At 41.9% G+C, this 20164-nt stretch overlaps 1 protein-coding gene and 1 pseudogene across 1 annotated transcript in view; both read right to left on the bottom strand.

The window, feature by feature from the left end:
• Window positions 1-5250, bottom strand: part of CFAP20 (cilia and flagella associated protein 20) — a 14481-nt gene extending 9231 nt beyond the window's left edge. The window contains exon 1 of the mRNA XM_003263110.3: window positions 4856-5250. Coding sequence (XP_003263158.1) covers window positions 4856-4939 — 84 coding nt within the window. The 5' untranslated portion in view covers window positions 4940-5250. The remainder of the gene's footprint in view (window positions 1-4855) is intronic.
• LOC115837041 lies at window positions 4980-20164 on the bottom strand (annotated as a pseudogene).

The raw sequence follows: 20164 nt of genomic DNA, 5'->3' as shown, positions 1-20164 counted from the left end.
GCGAGCCCCGCCTGGAGAACAAGTGAAGCAGGTGCCAGAGCATGGGTTATGTGGCCTTAGAGCCACATTAAGGGCTTAGGGCTGGGCAAGCCATGGTGCAACAACTAAATTCTTCTCACTTCAGAAGTCTGGTTTTACAGTACTTCCTATTCCTAGAAATCTGGATGGTGAGCTCGGTTTAAACATCTTATTTTAGTTTTGAGCAAATTCCTCAGTCCCTGCCATATTTAATACTATATGTCATTACTTATAAAGTACTAACTACAGTCATGCATTGCTTAAGGATGGGGTTACGTTCTGAGAAATGCCTCATTAGGCAGTTCCATGGCTGTGTGAATATCAGAGTGTACTTACACAAACTTAGACAGTACAACATCCTACACACCTGGGCCATATGGTATAGCCTATTGCCCCTAGGCTACAATCTGTACAGCATACTATGGTACTGAATACTGTAGGCAACTGTAACATAATGGTAAACATTTGTGTCTAAACATAGAAAAGGTACAGTAAAGTACTGTATAAACGATAAAAAGTGATACAACTGGATAGGGCACTGGCCATGAGTGGAGCATGCAGGACTGGAAGTTGCTCTGGGTTGAGTCAGTGAGTGAGTGGTGAGTGAATGTGAAGGCCTAGAACATTACTGAATACTTTGCTACACTACATTTATTTTATTTAGTTATTTACTTAGTGCTGGGATTACAGGCATGAGCCACTGTGCCTGGCCAGGCTACACTAAATTTATTAAAAATATTTTTCTTTCATCAATAATAAATTAACCTTGGCTTACTGAAACTTTTTTACTTTATAAACTTTAAAAATTTTAAAAACTTTTAGACTATTTTGTACCTAACACTTAGCTTAAAACACAAACACAATGTTCAACTGCACAAAAATATTTTCTTTCTATATATCTTTATTCCATAAGGTTTTTCCTATTTCTTTTTTTAACTTTTTAAACTTTTTTGTTAAAAACTAAGACACAAACACACACATGAACCCAGGCCCGCACAGGGTCAGGATCATTAACATCAATCACAGTCTCCACCTCCACATGCTGTCACACTGGAAGGTCTGCAGAAGCAATAACGCACATGGCGCTGTCATCTCCTATGACAACACTGCTTCTTCTGAAATATCTCCTGAAGGACCTGCCTAAGGTTATTTTTCCAGTTAACTTTTTTTTGTTGTTGTTGTTGTAACTAGGAGTACATTCTAAAATTATGATAAGGCCAGGCACGGGAACTCATGCTTGTAATTCTAGCACTTTGGGAGGCTGAGGCAGGAGGACTGCTTGAGCATAGGAATTCAAGACCAGCCTGGGCAACATGGAGAAACCCCATCTCTACAAAAATACAAAAATTAGCGAGGTGTGGTGGTGAGGGCCTGTAGTCCCAGCTACTTGGGAGGTTGAGTTGGGAGGATTGCTTGAGCCCGGGAGATGGAGACTGCAGTGAGCCCTGATTGTGCTACTGCATTCCAGCCTGGGCAACAGCAAGACCTTGTCTCAGAAAGATAAAATACAATAAAATAATGATAAAGAGTATAGTAAATACATAAGCCAGTAACACAGTCATTTATCATCAAGTGTTAGGCACTGAACATCATTGTATATGCTATACTTTTACATGACTGGCAGTGCAGTAGGTTGGTTTACACCTACTCACAAACACGAGTAATGCATTTGACTTAACGAACAACTATTATGTCACTAAGCGACAGGAATTTTTCAGCTCCATGATAATCTTATGGCACCACTGTCATGTGTAAGGTCTGTCATTGACTGAAACGTCATCATGTGGTGCATGACTGCATATACTATAACTCTGTTGCTAAGGACTTTATATACAGCTTCATTGAATCTTCATAACCGTGAGAAATAGATGAGAAAACTGAATGGTTAGGACATAGCTAAGGTCACACAACTGGAACACAGCACAGCCAGGATGCAAATCCAAGGTGTCTGACCATGTCCTAGCGCTGAGGTTTTTAGGTAAGATACTGTTCTTCCGCTTAAGGAACCTGCAGTCCAGTGCACGATCTACAATAGAAAACCGCCAGCCACAGGCACACCCATGAGGCTTATTAACTCAAGTTCTCAATGAAAAGAATGTTTAAGTTGAGATCGGAAGGATGAGATGGAGGGGAGGGGCTGTGAGCTTCAGAGAGTCAAATAAATTGCTGGTGTTACAAACACTAACGAGCAAGCCATCCTCACAAAAGGGAAGCTTGCAAATTCACTGTGAATTTACTGTGAATACAGCGTTCACTTCTATGCAGACAGAGCCTAAACAAAAGTCAAACCAAATTTCTCAAGATTCTTCATAGAAACCGAACAGAAATTCTATATATACTCAGGAAAGAAAACAGGAAAGTTTTCTGAAATAAAAACTATAAATAGGCACCACAGTCAATATATACCTACTGGCAAAAGTCAAGGTCATGTCTAGCTAAATGTAGACAGTCCTCACCTCCCCACAAACTCTGTCCTTATTACAACTTTGCCTTAGTCCCTGGCAGCAGGAAAAATGCTTTTTCTATCTTCCCAAGTCTACACAAAGCCTGTCACTCAGCTGTCACTCAATAAATCTTTGATAAGTACATCAATTCCCAGTGTTCCCCCTACTGGATTGGATTTCCAGCACTTTATGCGGACTTACAGCTGAGAAAAAGCACACACAACAAAGCTGAGGGATACGGCCCCAAACTTTCCCTTTTCTTCTCTTTCCTTCCCTTGCCCCAAGAGGGGAAAAAACCTCAAATCCTAAACATTTTTCAATTGAGTCTAAATAAGAAGAGTTAGAAACACAAAATTAACTTTTACCATTGTGAAGATTTTGCTTGAAATGAGTGTTCTAAAGGTTTTGCCAAAATGTCTGTTTAATTTACTCCAAGTAACTGTGCCAATCGATTTAACAACGTTTTCACACGTGTTTATGTCATTAGGATACCATCCGACCTCTAGTGGTGTTGTTAAGGGACACAGTGCGCCATGGTTACTATGCTTTTATATTCTTGGGTAAACATGTTGACTAGTCAAAAAGCTGCATTTGAAAAATAAAACACAGCACACAAGATCAAGCCCAGAAGGGTTAAAATGGAAAACCGATACAAGTTTTGTAACAGAAATTCTGAGGCCTCCCTACTACTGGAATTCTTTCAGCTTTAGTAAGTTCTCTATCTGCTCTGAAAACCTCTCCTCCTAGGTCAAGTCCCATTCTCGATTTCAATTGCCTTATACTGACACTTTGTTACAATTCAGTTTCCAAATTCCACTGGCACAGAGGGCCCCCCTCTTCAGGCCTTCTGACAGCCCATAACTGAGTCAAGTGACAGCTGGGAAGCCAACCTCCTTACAGAGTTCCCAGGCACCCTGGGCTCTCTTTGTACAGATGCAATTTACAGTTTACAATGCTTTATTCCACTGTGAAAAAACACATGAAACTAAAAACCTCAGTAACGCAGCAACGTTAAGGAACTGCTTTCCTGTACTCTGGCACTAGTTCTAGCTTGTGGATAGAATCATCTGAAAGAGAAGAGATGGGCAGATTTTACATACACAAAGGCCCAACTTCATTATATTCAGATTTTTCAACTATCTTATGAAAGTAACACTATGAACACACCATCCTCAAAGCTGCCCTCAGAACGCAGAGTTCCCTAATGGTGACAGGCAGAAAGCTGCTCATGCTCTCTCCCAACTTTATGTGGCCCAGAGCTCTCATCTGTGGATAAGGGAATACAGAGACTTGTTCCGAGATAAAATCCAAAATTCTTGGCTTCATTACCAATAAATCCTGCTGAGATTATTCCACATGCATCTCTATAAAAAGCAGCATTCAGCATACCCACACTCGCCATTCTCCCAGACAGCAGTACTAAGAATATGACTTAAATTCCACATTGGAGTGCCTCCCGTAACTTATATTCAAGAAATAGTACAGCTGATTGTCTGGGAATTTGCATGAAGAACGAAATACCAAAGTAATAAAATGCAGACCAATTCATAGACAGCTAGATCTTTCTTCACATCTGCAAAAAATAGATTCATCATCTCGTGGGGCCAAACACAGTATCATCTAGTGGATGCCTGAATAAAGATGAGGCCTCTACTTGGCTCTGAGTTTATTAATCCAAACAAGACTTTGACTGTCAGCATTCTGCAGTTTTCCTGATGGAGAAATCAGGCACCGAGGGCATAGTACAGGCAAGTCACAGTGAGTGTGGAGCAGGTGCCAAGGGCCACTGAATTCTGACTTATTTGGGATCAGTGGGAGGAAGGGAGCAAATGAATGAAATTTAAACATCACTGGCTTGGCCGGAGCCTTTCTGTCTGCGCCTCTGTAAGGGTGCCTGAACAAAGGCTCTGTGTCTAGTGCCCAGCACCATGCCTGGCACAAAACAGGATATCCGTAAATATTTGGAATCCGTGAATAGCAGGTCCTTTCATCTTTACATCCCCAAAGCTCCCTCAGATAAGTTCGTGCATTTCATGGTAGGAGATGGGCACCATCAACCCCATTATACTGGTGGGGAAACAGTGGCTCAAAAGAATGGACTGACCGACCAAGTCAAGTCAGCAGCGAGGGTCGTGGCCCTAACCACACCACAGCTGCAGGACACTTAGATCTCAGCCAAGCCCACCCACATGCACCGCCCCCCCACCTCCTCCGCTGCTTACACGACGCCCCCACCTCGCGCCCCAGTCCCGCCAGGCTGGGGACAAGGCACAGCAGCGTCCTCTCGGCCTCTCCCAGGCCCCAATTCGACACAACCATTCCCCGTCCCCAGCCCCCGGACGAGGAGGGGGTGCAGCCCCTCCACCTCGCCCCGTCGCCGCCCCTAGCCCTACCTTTTTGTCCCAAATTTGCAGAGGCTTGCTGCCGATGCTGTAGAGGATGGAGAGGAAGCCGCTCTGGAACGTGTTTTTGAACATCTCGCCAGCGGCCTTCTCCTAAGCCGCCCCCGGAGCCGACCTAGGCCCCGGAGTAGATACAGGCACCGAGCGTCCAAGGCACAGCAGCGGGCCGGCCCTGTTCCGAAGAAGGGTGGTTGAGCTCCTGGCCTCCGGATCTGCAGCCACTGATGGCCGGACTCGGACGCGGGAACGCTAAGTCCGCGATCTTCAGCTCCTAAGCTGCGAGCTCAGAACGGAAACCACAGCAACTACCGCCAGCGCTGCGGTATTTCCCCGCCTTCAATGGAGGCGGAGGGCCGCCCGTTGCTTAAAATGAATCCCTCCGCCCATCGGGCGGGGCCCAATCCCGTTACAAGGACCACGGACTTCCGTTTCGTTCCGCTTGTAAGCCCCGCCTGGTCCCGCCTCCTCCTGAAAAGAGCTCAGTTGTCAAGGAACTATTTTTCTTGCTGTCGTCGCAGAGATGCCTTTGGAAAAGCGGAAGGGCACGGAGGGTTCTGGCGTTTGTTGCTGGCGCCTGCGTGGTGTCATGGGAACGTGGCGGGGCGGTGAGTGACTTGAGGGGGCGTGACGGCCAGGCCGGGAGGAGTTGCCCGCGCGGGAGAAAAGGTGCAGCGCAGGGTAAGAGGCTTTGAAAAAGAAGAGCTTCTTGGCGTCGGGCGGACGCCCAACAAATGCTTGTCGGCCAAGTACAGGATAAGGTTAAAGGGAACTAACTAATATTCAGCACTAACTGTGATGAGCGCCTAATATACATCCCTGCCTGTCATTATTCACATTGTGGCATGCAGTCAAAGGGACACTCTGAGGAAAATGTATCGCCTTAAATACATTGATTAGAAAATAAGAAAGCCCGAACATTATTAGGCCGGGCGCAGTGGCTCACGCCCGAAATCCCAGCACTTTGGGAGGCCGAGGCAGGCGGAACGCTTGAGTCCAGGAGTTCAAGACCAGCCTGGGCAAAAAAGCGAGACCCTTCCTCTACAAAAGAATACAAAAATTAGCCGGGCGTGGTGGCGCGCGCCTGTAATCCCAGCTACTTGGGGGGCTGAGGTGGGATGATCCCTTGAGCCCAGGAGGCGGAGGCTGCAGTGAGCCGAGACCACGCCACTGCACTCCAGTCTGGGCAACAGAGCGAGACCTGGTCTCAAATAAATAAACAAATAATCCTGAACATTAAGATAAAGGCAGAAATACATAAACAAAATTAAGAAAGTTGAGTTGAACCAACAGCTGATTTTTATTTTATTATTTATTTGTTTATTTATTTTTGAGACAGGATCTTGCTCTGTCACCTAGGCTGGAGTGCGGTGGCGCGATCATGGCTCACTGCAGCCTCGACCTCCCCTGCTCAGCCTATCATTCCATCCCAGCCTCCAGAGTAGCTGACTACAAGCCTGGGCCACCATGCCTGCCTAATTTTTTGTTTTTGTAGAGACAGGGTTGCACTATGTTGCTCAGACTGGTCTTAAACTCAGGCCAGTCTACACTCCAGCCTGGGCAACACAGTCTCTGAAGAATAAAAATAAAAATACTGTTGGGCACGGTGGCTCACGCCTGCAATCCCAGCACTTTGGGAGGCTGAGGCAGGCGGATCACGAGGTCAAGAGATCGAGACCATCCTGGCTAACACGGTGAAATCCCATCTTTACTAAAAATGCAAAAAAATTAGCTGCGCGTGGTGGCGGGCGCCTGTAGTCCCAGCTACTCGGGAGGCTAAGGCAGGAGAATGGCGTGAACCCGGGAGGCAGAGCTGGCAGTGAGCTGAGATCGCGCCACTGCACTCTAGCCTGGGTGACAGCGAGACTCTGTCTCAAAATAAATAAATAAATTAATTAATTAATACCTAAAATATTTTAGAAAACACATAAAGTAAGCTACATTTTGAGGGTAAAGGGAAATCTCAAATGTTGACATACATTAGTCACTGAGCATCTACCTAAATATTGTATTTTGTGCCTAGGCCTGTGCTGGGTGGTATGGCTGATAGAAAAGGAGTCTGTAGCTAATATCATCATTATTAGCAGTTTTTGTCCTTTATAGCAGTAAATTGAACATTTACTATGTGTCAGGCACTATATATTAACACCCTAGCATGTATTAACTCATTCAGTCCTCACATCAGCCCCCTAAATAATCCAGCCAGAATTTCTGGACATAGTAAGAAAATATATGAATCTTATTACTGTAGAAAGTCAAAAACTTTTTATATGAAACTGTCATTTTTGGATGATTTCTGGAGAGGCTATACCTTAGACTGATGAACAATGTATCCCTTGATTGTTATTAAATTGTTAAAAATATCTTAGGCAAAAACTCCAGTTAAGAAAAGCAGACACATTAAAGAAAGAATTGACTATAGAAGAGTTATTATGATGATTATTCAGATACTACACACAACTTTACCCCCTTGGAAATCTATATGAGATAAATTATTTTCTAGGAAAAAAGTGGCCAATATTGAGTCTAGAACTAGAGAACCACATGAACAATAATCATAGAGGAAGATAAAGGTTGTGATTGCTCACCTTCAGAAAGGTTCTAAGTCTAATTACTTTATGTGAGTTTACTTTTTTTTCCTTTTCTTTTCTCTCTCTCTTTTTTTTTTTTTTTGAGATGGAGTCTCATACTGTCGCCCAGGCTGGAGTGCAATGGCGCAATCTCAGCTCACTGCAACCTCTGCTTCCCGGGTTCAAGCAATTCTCCTGCCTCTGCCTCCCGAGTAGCTGGGACTACAGGCACCTGCCACCACGCCCAGCTAACTTTTTGTATTTTTGGTAGAGACAGGGCTTCACTATGTTGGCCAGGCTGGTCTCGAACTCCTGACCTCGTGACCCTCCACCTCCCAAAGAGCTGGTATTACAGGCGTGAGCCACTGCGGCCGGCCAAGTTTACTTTTTTCCGATTAATGTAATGTAATATTAAGTTCATTGAGGAAACTGTGCAAAATAACATTATGATCACTCATAATGCCATTATTCAGAAATAATTGTGTACTTTTGTGTATTGTCTGTTCATGTCTTCCTGTCTTGCCATCCTCACCCATCCATTTGACTTAATTCATTCTCCTTCCTCATTGAATTGTTTAAAAATACATACAGACATTCATGGAAGTTTTGTTTTAAGATAGACACAGCCAGGCGCGGTGGCGGCATCTGTAAGTCTCAGCTAACTGGGAATCTGAGGCAGGAGCATCGCCTGAGCCTGGGAGGTCGAGACCAGCCTGGGCAACATAGTGGGACTTGTCTCAAAAAAGTAAGATAAAATAAAAATAAGCAGCACACATTTTACAAAGAAAAAAAAAAAAAACCGGCTGGGCGCAGTGGCTCACACCTGCAATCCCAGCACTTTGGGAGGCCGAGGTGGGTGGATCATTTGAGGTCAGGAGTTTGAGACCAGCCTGGTCAACATGGTGAAACCCCGCCTCTACTAAAAATACAAAAATTAGCCAGGTGTGGTGGTGGGCACCTGTAGTCCCAGCTTCTAGGGAGACTGAGGCAGGAGAATCACTTGAACCTGAGAAGTGGAGGTTGCAGTGAGCCGAGATCGTGCCACTGGGCTCACTTGTAGTCCTAGCTACTGGGGAGGCTGAAGCAGGAGGATCTCATGAACCTAGGAGGTAGAGGCTGCAGTGCTGCTATAATGGAGGTGGTGAATAGCTACTGCACTCTAGCCCATCTCTAATATTAATATATGTATAAAGATACAATAGACACATACTGAGCACATTCTTTAGCACTGTGGCTTTTAAGATCCATCCATTGTACCAGTGTGCATCTAGTCCATTGCTTGTAACTGCTGCTCAGTTTTCCAGGTGTGCCCCAACCACATTTTATTCGTCCATGCCTACAGTAATGGACGTCCTTATACCTGTCCTCTTAAGGACCTATATGAGAATTTTCTTTCTCTCTCTCTTTCTTTCTTTCTCTCTCTCTTTCTTTCTCTTTCTTTCTTTCTTTTCTCTTTCTTTCTTTCTCTTTCTTTCTTTTCTTTCTTTCTTTCTTTCTTTCTTTCTCTCTCTCTCTCTTTCTTTCTTTTTCTTTCTATCCTTTCTTTCCTTTCTTTCTTTCTTTCTTTTGACAGAGTTTCACTCTTGTTGCCCAGGCTGGAGTGCAAGGTGCAATGACGCAATCTTGGCTCACTGCAACCTTCGCCTCCTGGGTTCAAGCGATTATCCTGCTTCAGCCTCCAGAGTAGCTGGGATTACAGGCGTGTGCCACCGTGCCCAGCTAATTTTGTATTTTCAGTAAAGACGGGGTTTCTCTATATTGGTCAGGCTCGAACTCCTGACCTCAGGTAATTCACCCATCTTGGCCTCCCAAAGCGCTAGGATTACAGGCATGAGCCACCGCACCTGGCCGAGAATTTCTTTTGCATACACAGGCAGTAACAGAATTTCTAGGTATTCATCTATGCATATACAATGTGTAATGTGACTAAATGGCTCTCCAAAATAGTGTACCCATTTACACTCACATTAGCAATGCATGAGGATCTCTGCAGTCACATCCAACCACCAATAATGGATGTTATTTCACCTTTTGAACTTTGCCAGTCTGATAGGTATACAATGATAATTCATTTTATTTATCATTTGTCTGATTACTAACATGCTGGCTTATCTCCTCATAGGCATTTAAGTTTCTTTATTTTATTTTTATTTTATTTGGAGACGGAGTCTTGCTCTATCATCCAGGCTGGAGTGCAATGGTGCAATCTCAGCTCACTGCAACCTCTGCCTCCCAGGTTCAAATGATTCTCCTGCCTCAGCCTCCCGAGTAGCTGAGATTACAGGTGCCCACCACCATGCCTGGCTAATTTTTGTACTTTTTTTTTTTTTTTGGAGATGGAGTTTTGCTCTTGTTGCCCAGACTGGAGTGCAGTGGCGTGATCTTGGCTTACCACAACCTCCAGCTTCCTGAGTTCAAGCGATTCTGCTGCCTCAGCCTCCCGAGTAGCTGGGATTACAGGCATGTGCCGCAAAGCCTGGCTAATTTTGTATTTTTAGTAGAGACGGGGTTTCTCCATGTTGGTCAGGCTGGTCTCAAACTCCCGACCTCAGGTGATCCGCCCGCCTTGGCCTCCCAAAGTGCTGGGATTACAGGCATGAGCTACCGCGCCCGGCCAGTTTTTGTATTTTTTAGTAGAGATTGGGTTTCACCATATTGGCCAGACTGGTCTCGAGCTCCTGACCTCAAGTGATCTGCCCGCCTCGGCCTCCCAAAGTGCTGGCATAACAGGCATGAGCCACAGCACCGGCCATTCTTTATTTTAAAATTGCCATTTGGTATCCTTTGCCCAAGTCTCTATTGAGGTTCCTTTCTTTTTCTTATTGATTTGCAATAGTAAATAGTATGTCTAGGTGGTAATAATCCCTCACTGGTTTTAGACACTGCAAACATCTTTTCCCAGTCTGTCAATTGTTAATTTCATTTATCAATGTCTTCATTGAACAGAAGTCTTAATTTTTACTTAATTGTTTCCTCTCTTGTGTTATGGTTTGTGCTTAGAGGTTTAAAGAAGTTATTACCCACCCTCAGGTCACCTTTGCAAATTAACTGCATAGATTTATATTATGCATTTATGTTTCAATCCTTCCAAAGATAGTATTTGCATGTGGCATGGGTAGGAAATCAGTTTTATTTTTCTCCTTAGAGTAAGCCAGTTTCATTAATGTCATATGTAAATTATTTTTTCCTGAATGGTTTATGAAGCCACCTTTATTTTATATTAAGTTTCCATATATACAATGTATCTATTCCTGAACTCTCTTCTAGTCCACTGGTCTATTTAAAAATTCTTACACCAGTAAGACTCAGATTATTAGATTTTATTAGTATTGTTTTGTAGTGTATCTTTTTTTTTTTTGGAAACAGAGTCTCACTCTGTCACCCAGTCTGGAGTGCAGTGGTACACTCTTGGCTCACTGCAACCTCTGTCTACCCGTCTCAAGTGATCCTCCCACCTCAGCGTCCTGGGACTACAGGTGCACCCCACCATGCCCAGTTAATTTTTGTGATTTTTGGTAGAGATGGGGTTTTGCCATGTTGCCCAGGCTGGTCTCAAACTCCTGACCTTGGGTGATCCATTCACCTCAGCCTCCCAAAGTGCTGGGATTACAGGCGTGAGCCACCACATCTGGCCTATGGCGTGTCTTAGTATCTGACAGGAGAATCTCTCTCTTTTTTCTCAAGTCTAATTTGGCTAATATTCACAGACCTTAAATTCTTCCATTTAGATTTTACAGTAAGTTTGCTGACTTTCTCAAAAATATTTAACTAGTTTTGATTGTGATTGCATTGTAATTATAAATTAGTTTAGGAAGAATTAACATCTTTATAATATTGTCATCCCTACGAAAAAAATATGTACTATCTCTCCATTTTTTTTTTTTTTTTTTTTTTGAGACGGAGTCTCGCTCTGTCACCCAGGCTGGAGTGCAGTGGCGCAATCTCAGCACACTGCAACCTCTGCCTGCCAGGTTCAAGTGATTCTCCTGCCTCAGCCTCCTGAGTAGCTGGAATTACAGGCACATGCCACCATGCCCGGCTAATTTTTGTATTTTTAGTAGAGACAGGGTTTCACCATGTTGGTCAGGCTGGACTTGAACTCCTGACCTCGTGATCTGCCCACCTCAGCCTCCCAAAGTTCTGGGATTACAGGTGTGAGCCACCACGTTCGGCCCTCTCCATTTCTTATTAAGGTCATCATCTGTCTTTATGCTTTAAAACTTACTCCATAGAGGTCTTATATTAAATTGTTTCTTAGATATTTTTATATCTACCTTTTATATCTTCTTATATCTATGTCTTCTTAGATATATTTTATACCTACCTTTTTTAGATATAAATTTTTGTTGATATTTGGAATAATATCTTATTTTAAATTATATTTTCTAGTTGGTTATTGCTGGTGTTGAAAACTACCACAGATTTTTCAAAGTTAATCTTGTATCCAGGCATCTTGTTGAACTTTTAAATTATTAGTTTTAATAGTTTGTGATTTCTTGATTTTTCTATGTAGATGATCAGATCACTACACAAAATAAAAGCTATATCCCTTTTCCTTTTTTTTTTTTTTTGAGATAGTCTCAGTCTGTCATCCAGGCTGCAGTGCACTGGTGTGATCTCAGCTCACTGCAACCTCCGCCTCCCAGGTTCAAGCAATTCTCCTGTCTCAGCCTCCCGAGTAGCTGGGACTACAAGTGTGCACCAACATGCCTGGCTAATTTTTGTATTTTTAGTAGAGACAGGGTTTCACCATCTTGGCCAGGCTAGTCTCAAACTGCTGACCTCAGGTGATCTGCCCTCCTTGGCCTCCCAAAGTGCTGCGATTACAGGCATGAGCAACCGCGCCTGGCCGCTATATCCTTTTTCTCTGAATGCTCATACCTCTTATTTGGTGTCCTTATTGCGTTGGCCAGCATCCTCAGGACTATGTTAAACATTAGGGGTAATGGTTGGCATCTTTGCCTTATTCCTTCTAATGAAATGCTTCTAAGGTTTCCCCACTAAATATGATGTTTCCTTTGGGTTTCTGGTATATAACCTTTGGTCAAAAGAAGGAGTTACTTTCTACTTCTAGTTTGCAACAACAGAAATGTTTATCATGAATAGATACTGATTGTATTTGAGGTGTCAGCCAATTCAATTACAGAAGAAAAAGCAATTAGAGTCATAAGAATTGGAAAAGAAAGGGTAAAACTGTATTTGCAGATGATACAATTATATAACTGGAAAACTCAACAGAAAAAATAGGAAATTTCTATAAATAGATAATAAAGTATCAATATATAAAAATAATATACAGAAATCAATAGCTTTCATCTTTTTTTTTTTTTTTTTTGAAACAAAGTCTCACTCTGTCGCCCAGGCTGGAGTACAGTGGTGTGATCTCTGCTCACTGCAAGCTCCGCTTCCTGGGTTCACGCCATTCTCCTGCCTCAGCCTCCCGAGTAGCTGGGACTACAGGTGCTCACCACCATGCCTGGCTAATTTTTTTTTTTTTGTATTTTTAGTAGAGATGGGGTTTTGCCATGTTAGCCAAGATGGTCTCGATCTCCTGACCTCATGATCCACTCACCTCGGCCTCCCAAAGTGCTGGAATTACAGGTGTGAGCCACCACACCAGGCCAGCTTTCATCTTACTAAGAATAAACAATAAGAAAAAATGGGGCAAGGGACTTGCTAATAAGGTATTGGGATAACTGAACAACCATATGGAAAAATATGTAATTGAATTCCTTTCTCATCCCTCATCATGTAATGAGCTTGTATCATTCTGAAACCATCAACCCCCCCAACTGTTGTCCCCAGTCTGTGGAAAAATTGTCTTCCACAAAACCATTCCATAGTGCCAAAAAGGTTGGGGACTGCTGCTCTAAAACATGTCAATAAAAATTTTGAAAACTAAAGCACAAAGAAAAAAAATAAGAACAATGTGTGAGAGACATGTGCAAAATGTCTAACATATCTGTAGTTTGAGTTCTATGAGGAGAGAATAAGGCAGAAAATAATATTTGAAAAGATACTGAGAATTTTCCAAAATTGATTACAAATGTTAACCTACAGATTCAAGAAGCCCTCAAGCAGATTTGAAAAAGAGAGAAAGCAAGAGAGAGAACACCTAGGTATTGTCAAGCTGCTGAAAACCTAAGACAACCAAAAAAAAAACCTTATAAGCAGCTAAAGGGAAAAAGCACATTAAATTCACAGGAACAAATAAGAAAAATTACAGCTTACTCTTCAACAGCAACAATGGAAACCAAAAAACAATGGAATAACATCTTTGAAATACTGAAAAACAAATTACAGCCCAGAATTTTATACTGAGACAAAAGGGTCTTCAAACGTTTGATAGCTGAAGAAGATAAACACATTTTCACACAAATGAATGTTAATTCATTTCCAGCAGATTCACATTACAAGGAATACTAAAGGACGTTCTCCACACTGAAGGAAAATGATCTAAAGAGAAACACAGACCTGTAAGAAGAAATGAAGAGCACTGGTAAAGGTAAATGTCAAATTATTTAAGATTAAACTATATGTTTAAGTCAACAATAATTGTGATAATTATAACATAATAAAAGTAAAATTACATGATAACAATAGCATAATGGGGGGCATGGAATTATATCATTTGCTATAGTTTGGATGTTTGTTCTCCTAAACCTCATGTTGAAATTTGATCCCCAATGTTGGAGATGAGGCCTAATGGGAGGTACTACGATCATGGTTGGGGGATCCCTCATGAGTAGAGTAACGCCCTCTTGGGACTGGGGAGCTTTTATTAGTTCCTGTGAGAGCTGGTTGTTAGAAAGAGCATGGCACCTCCCTCCTCTTCTCTTGCTTCCTCTCACCATGTGATCTCTGCACATGCTAGCCTAGCTTCACCTTCTGCAATGTGTGGAAACAGACTGAGGTGCTCACCAGAAGCAAATGCTAGCGCCATGCTTCTTGGAGAGCCTCCAGAACTGTGAGCCAAATAAACCTTTTTCTTTATAAATTACCCAGCCTCAGATATTCTTTCATGCAACACGAAAGGACTAAGACATTATTGTAAGGTTTTAGACATTTTACACATGGTATAAGATGTGGTGAAATACTAAATCAAAGCACAGACAGTCCCTGATTACAGTGGTTTGACTTACAGTTTTTCAACTCTTTACAATGAGTTCATTGGGATGATTAAATGCATTTTCAACTTAACAATATTTTCGGCTTACAATGGGCATATTAGGACATAACCCCATCATAAGTTGAGGAACATCTGTAGATTATAATAAATTAAACACGCACATAGCAATCTAGAATAACTACTAAAAGAAAATGCAAACATAGGTATAACTAAAGAGATAAGAGAGAGACAAAATAGATTTAAAACACTTGATTAAACTAAAAGAAGGCAGGAAAGGAGGAACAAAGGAACAAAGAAGAAATGGGATAAAACAGAACAAACAGCAAGATAATAGACTTAAACCCAATTATGCCAGCAATTACATTAAGTGTAAATGAACTAAATATGCAGTTAAAATATCTAGATTGGCAGAGTGGATTAAAACAAAGTAAGATTCAACTATATGTTTCCTTTTTTTTTGAAAAATAAGAAACATACTTTAAATATAAGACACACAATAGTTGGAAGTAAAAGAATTCTAAAAAGATATATTATGCAGATACTACTCATAAGGAAGCTGGTGTGGCTGTATTATTAGTCAGCTAAGGTTACTTCAACACAGAAATATTACCATAGATAAACAGGGACATTTCATAATGACAAAACAGTCAATTCTTTAAGAAGATGCAATTATAAATGTGTATGTACCTAATAATACAACTTACAAGGAGAAATAGAAAACATGAATTGTCCAAATGTACTAAAGAAATTAAATGCAAAATAAAAATCCTTCCCACAAAGAACCCTTCTGGTTCAGGTGGCTTTACTATTAAATTCTTCCATATATTTAAAGAAGAAATAATACTATCTTCACATTCTCTTATAGAAAATATTTTCCAATTTCTTTTTCTTCCTCCCTCCCTTCTTTCCTTCCTTCCTTCCCTCTTTCCTTCCTTCTCTCCCCCTCCATCCTTCCCTCCTTCTTTCCTTCCTTCCTCCCTTCCTCCCTCCTTCCGTCCCTTCCTGCCTTCCTCCCTTCCTTCCTTTTTAAATTGAGACAGGGCCTTGCTTTATCACCCAGACTAGAGTGCAGTGGCATGATTATAGCTCACTGCTGCCTCGACTTCCTGGGCTCAAGTGATCCTCCCACCTCAGCCTTCCTAGTAGCAAGGACTACAGGCACATGCCACCATGTCCAGCTAAATTTTTTTATTTTTTTCTAGAGACAAGGTTTTGCTATGTTTCCCAGCCCAGTCTCAAACTCCTGTACTCAGGCAATCATCCCACCTCAGCCTCCCAAAGTGCTGAGATTACAGGCATCAGCCACCAGGCCTGGCCCCAATTTCTTCTACCAATCAGTATAACCCTGATACCAAAACTTAACAAAATAATCACAAGAAAACAAAATTACAAGTCAATATTTCTCATGAACATAGATGCAAAAATTCCAAATAAGAGACTAGCAATCAAGTTCAGCAAAATATAAATAAAGGATAATATATCATGAACAAGTAGGAATTACTCTAGGAATGCAAGGTTGGCTTTACACATTAAAATCAATCAGTGTAATTTACCACATTAACAGAATAAAAGAGATAATATAATTACCTCAGGAGATGTAGGAAAAAAATTTAAATGTTCATTTATGACTTAAAATAATAAAAGAACTGGATGTGGTGACTTGTACCTGTAATCTTAGCTACTCAAGAAGCTGAGGCTGGAGAATCTCTTGGGCCCAGAAGTTTGAGGCCACAGTGAGCTATGATGGTACCACTGCATTCCAGCCTGGGTGACAGAGCAAGGCATCATCTCTTAAAAAAAAAGAAAGAAAGAAAAAGAAACAACTTTCAGCAAACTCCTTCTTTCCTTCTTTCCCTCCTTCCCTCTCTTCTTCCCTCCCTCCCCTTTCTTCCTTCCTTCCTTGCTATCTTGGATAGCAAGATCCAAGATAGGATCTTGCTGTGTTGCTCAGACTAGAGTCCAGTGGCTACTCCTAGATGCAATCATGCTGTACACTATAGCCCGAACTCCTGGTCTAAAGGGATCTCCTGCCCCAGCCTCCAGAGTAGCTGGGAGTACAGGTGTATGCCACCATACCCAGTTTCAGTTTCTTTCTTTCTTATTCTGAAGAAGGCTATTTACAAAACTATCTCAGCTAGCATCACACTTAATGGTGAAATTGAGCACATTCCCCCTGGGGTTGGGAGACGGATAGGGATGTTCACTCTAATCACTTCTGTTCAACATTGTACTGGAGGTCATAGCCAGTGCAATAAGGTAAGAAAAAGAATTATTAGGTATAAAATTGGAAAGAAAAAAGTTAGAGTCGGCCAGGCACAGTGGCTCACACCTGTAATCCCAGCACTTTGGGAAGCCAAGGCAGACGGATTATGAGGTCAGGAGATCGAGACCATCCTGGCTAACACAGTGAAACCGCATCTCTACTAAAAATACAAAAAATTAGCCGGGCATGGTGGCGGGTGCCTGTAGTCCCAGCTACTCAGGAGGCTGAGGCAGGAGAATGATGTGAACCCAGGAGGCGGAGCTTGCAGTGAGCTGAGATCATGCCACTGCACTCCAGCCTGGGCGACAGAGTGAGACTCCGTCTCAAAAAAAAAAAAATTAGAGTCATTATTTGTAGATGACATTATTACGAGTATACATAACTACAATCAAATGGTTAATATTAATACATGAATTTAGGTAGTTCAATGGATATAAAATCAATATACAAAATATCAATTATATTTTTTATGTAACAGCAACAAACAATTAGAAAATGAAATTTAAAAAAGACACCACTTACAAATAGAACCAAAATATCAAATTCCTGGAAATAAACCTAATGAAAGTTTGGTAAGATTCCTCCATTGAAAACTACAAAATATTGCTGAGAGAAATTAAAGAAGATGTAAATAAATGGAAGAATATGCTATATGCTTAGAGTGACAGAGCAAGTATTAAGATGTTAACAACTTGATCTATAAATTTAATGCAATTCCAATTGAAATCTCCATGGGATTTTTGGTGAAAACTGGCAAGATGATTCTAAATTTTACATGTAAATGCAAAGGACCTGGAATAGCCAAGGCAATCTTCAAGACCGTTAACAAAACTGGAGACTTACACTTTCAGATATTAAAACTTAATACAGTTAGTATTGGCACAAGGATAAACAAATAGCCTGATGGAACAAAATCTAGAAACTGGCCAGGCGCAGTGGCTCATGCCTGTAATCCCAGCACTCTAGGATCAGGCAGATCACCTGGGGTCAGGAGATAGAGACCAGCCTGGCCAACATGGTGAAACTCCATTTCTACTAAAAATACAAAAATTAGCCAAGTGTGGTGGCGGGCACCTGTAATCCCAGCTACTCGGAGACTGAGGCAGTAGAACTGCTTGAACCTGGGAGGCAGAGGTTGCAGTGAGCCGAGATGGCACCACTGCACTCCAGCCTGGGCGACAAGAGTGAGACTTCGTCTCAAAAAAACAAAAACAAAAACTAGAAACCAACCTATGTGATTTATGACAAAGATGCTAAAGAAATTCAGTAGGAAAAATGATAATCTTTTCAATAAGTGGTGCTGATATCCGTATTGTAAAAAATTAAAGCTTGATTCTTACCTTACACACAAAATTAATTCTAGGTAGAGGGTGGACTTGAAGGTGAAAAATAAACAATAAAGTTCTAGATAAAAACCTAGAGAAATATCTTCAAAGCCTTGAGGTAGATAAAGATTTCTCTCTTTCCTTTTGTATTTTAAATAGAGGCAGGGTCTCAATATGTTGCCCAGGTTGGTCTCAAACTCCTGGCCCCAAGTGACCTTCCTACCTTGGCCTCCCAAAGTGCTGGGATTACAGGTGTGAGCTACCACATCCAACCAAGATTGCTTAAATAGGACAACAAACCCACTCACTTAAAAGAAAATATTGAAAATTTTGATTTTATTATAATTGTTTTTTTTTAGATATTTGAAATACAACTTTCTTCTGATTCTAAACGAAAAGGAATGGGAATGATAGTAACAAACAAGATTTCACCACTGAATATCGTGGTGTGACTGTAGTGTCTCATATTTGAAACTCAAGAAGAAATCAACTGTGTTCCAAAACAGTGAAAGATGCAGGTCCAAACAATGAAGGTATTTTCTGAACTGCCACATTTACTCTGAAGCCATATTCATGTCCTTCAGCATCCCACAGGTGATAATAAAGTGGCACACACGCTGCACCACTGACAGGACAGCTTCCTATAAAACCAGACTCTGACGCTGAGCTCCAGCTTCATCCTCACAGGCCGTCCATCATCCTCATCCGGGAGAGCAGTTGTCTGAGCAACCTCTAATCTGGGCTCATATTGTACTGCCACAGCTGGGTCCATGACAGCCCGTGGTAGGGCAAGAGCAGGCATGGCAACCACCTCCAACTTAAGGTCTCCAAAGAGCTTCCTAGCAAGCCAGAGGAGGGCTTTTCAAAGTTGTAGTAACTTTTTGGCCAGGTGCAGTGGCTCATGCCTGTAATTCCAGCACTTTGGGAGGCCAAGGCAGGTGGATTGCTTGAGCCTAGGAGTTTGAGACCAGGCCGGCCAACATGGTAAAACACTGTCTCTACAAAAAATGCAAAAAGTAGCTGTGTGTGGTGGAGCACCTGTAGTCCCAGCTACTCAGGAGGCTGAGGTGGGAGGATCACTTGAACCCAGGAGGCAGAGGTTGCAATGAGCAGAGATCACACCACTACACTCCAGCCTGGGTGACAGACTCAGACCCTGTCTCAAAAAAAAAAAAAAAAAAAAAAAAAGTAAAAAACAAAACAAAAAACCCAAAAAACAAAGTTGTAGTTACTTTTGGTAGAAATGTCATAGTACTGAACGTTGGTGGAAGGCAATAGATTTTGCCTTCACTTTTCTATCCTTAATATCCATTTTGTTGCCGCACAACATGATGGGGAGTTTTCACACACTCATACCAGATCTCTGTGCTAGTTGGGCACATTCTTGTAAGTAACTCTTGATGTTACATTAAACATTATAATGGCACATTGGGATTGGATATCATAGCCATCTCTCAGTCCACGTAATTTCTTCTGGCCAGTTGTATGTATGTATGTATGTATATATTTATATTTATATTTATATTTATATTTATATTTATATTTTTGGAGGGGACAGAGTTTTGCTCTTGTTGCCCAAGCTGAAGTGCAATGGCATGATCTCGGCTAACTGCAACCTCCGCCTCCCGGGTTCAAGCGATTCTCCTGCTTCGGCCTCTCGAGTAACTGGGATTACAGGCACCTGCCACCACACTCAGCTAATTTTTGTATTTTTAGTAGAGACGGGGTTTCACCATGTTGGCCAGGCTGGTCTTGAACTCCTGACCTCAGGTGATCCTCCCACCTTGGCCCCCCAAAGTGCTGGGATTACAGGCATGAGCCACTGTGCCTGGCCTATACATTAAATTTAAAAGGTCCTCTGTTGGTGTGAAACACAAGCAGATAAACCTCAACACCCAAGGTATACTTCTCAGATTCACCAGCCAAATGATGTTTCATGGGTGTAGTTTTTCCAGCACCAACATCGCTAACCAGTACAAGTTTGAACTGGACTCGGGGCTCTCCTTGGGCAGCCAT

The sequence above is a fragment of the Nomascus leucogenys genome, chromosome 2 (genome assembly GCF_006542625.1).
Source record: "Nomascus leucogenys isolate Asia chromosome 2, Asia_NLE_v1, whole genome shotgun sequence".
NCBI classification, from domain to species: domain Eukaryota; kingdom Metazoa; phylum Chordata; class Mammalia; order Primates; family Hylobatidae; genus Nomascus; species Nomascus leucogenys.
This window is presented reverse-complemented; position numbering and strand designations above follow the sequence as displayed.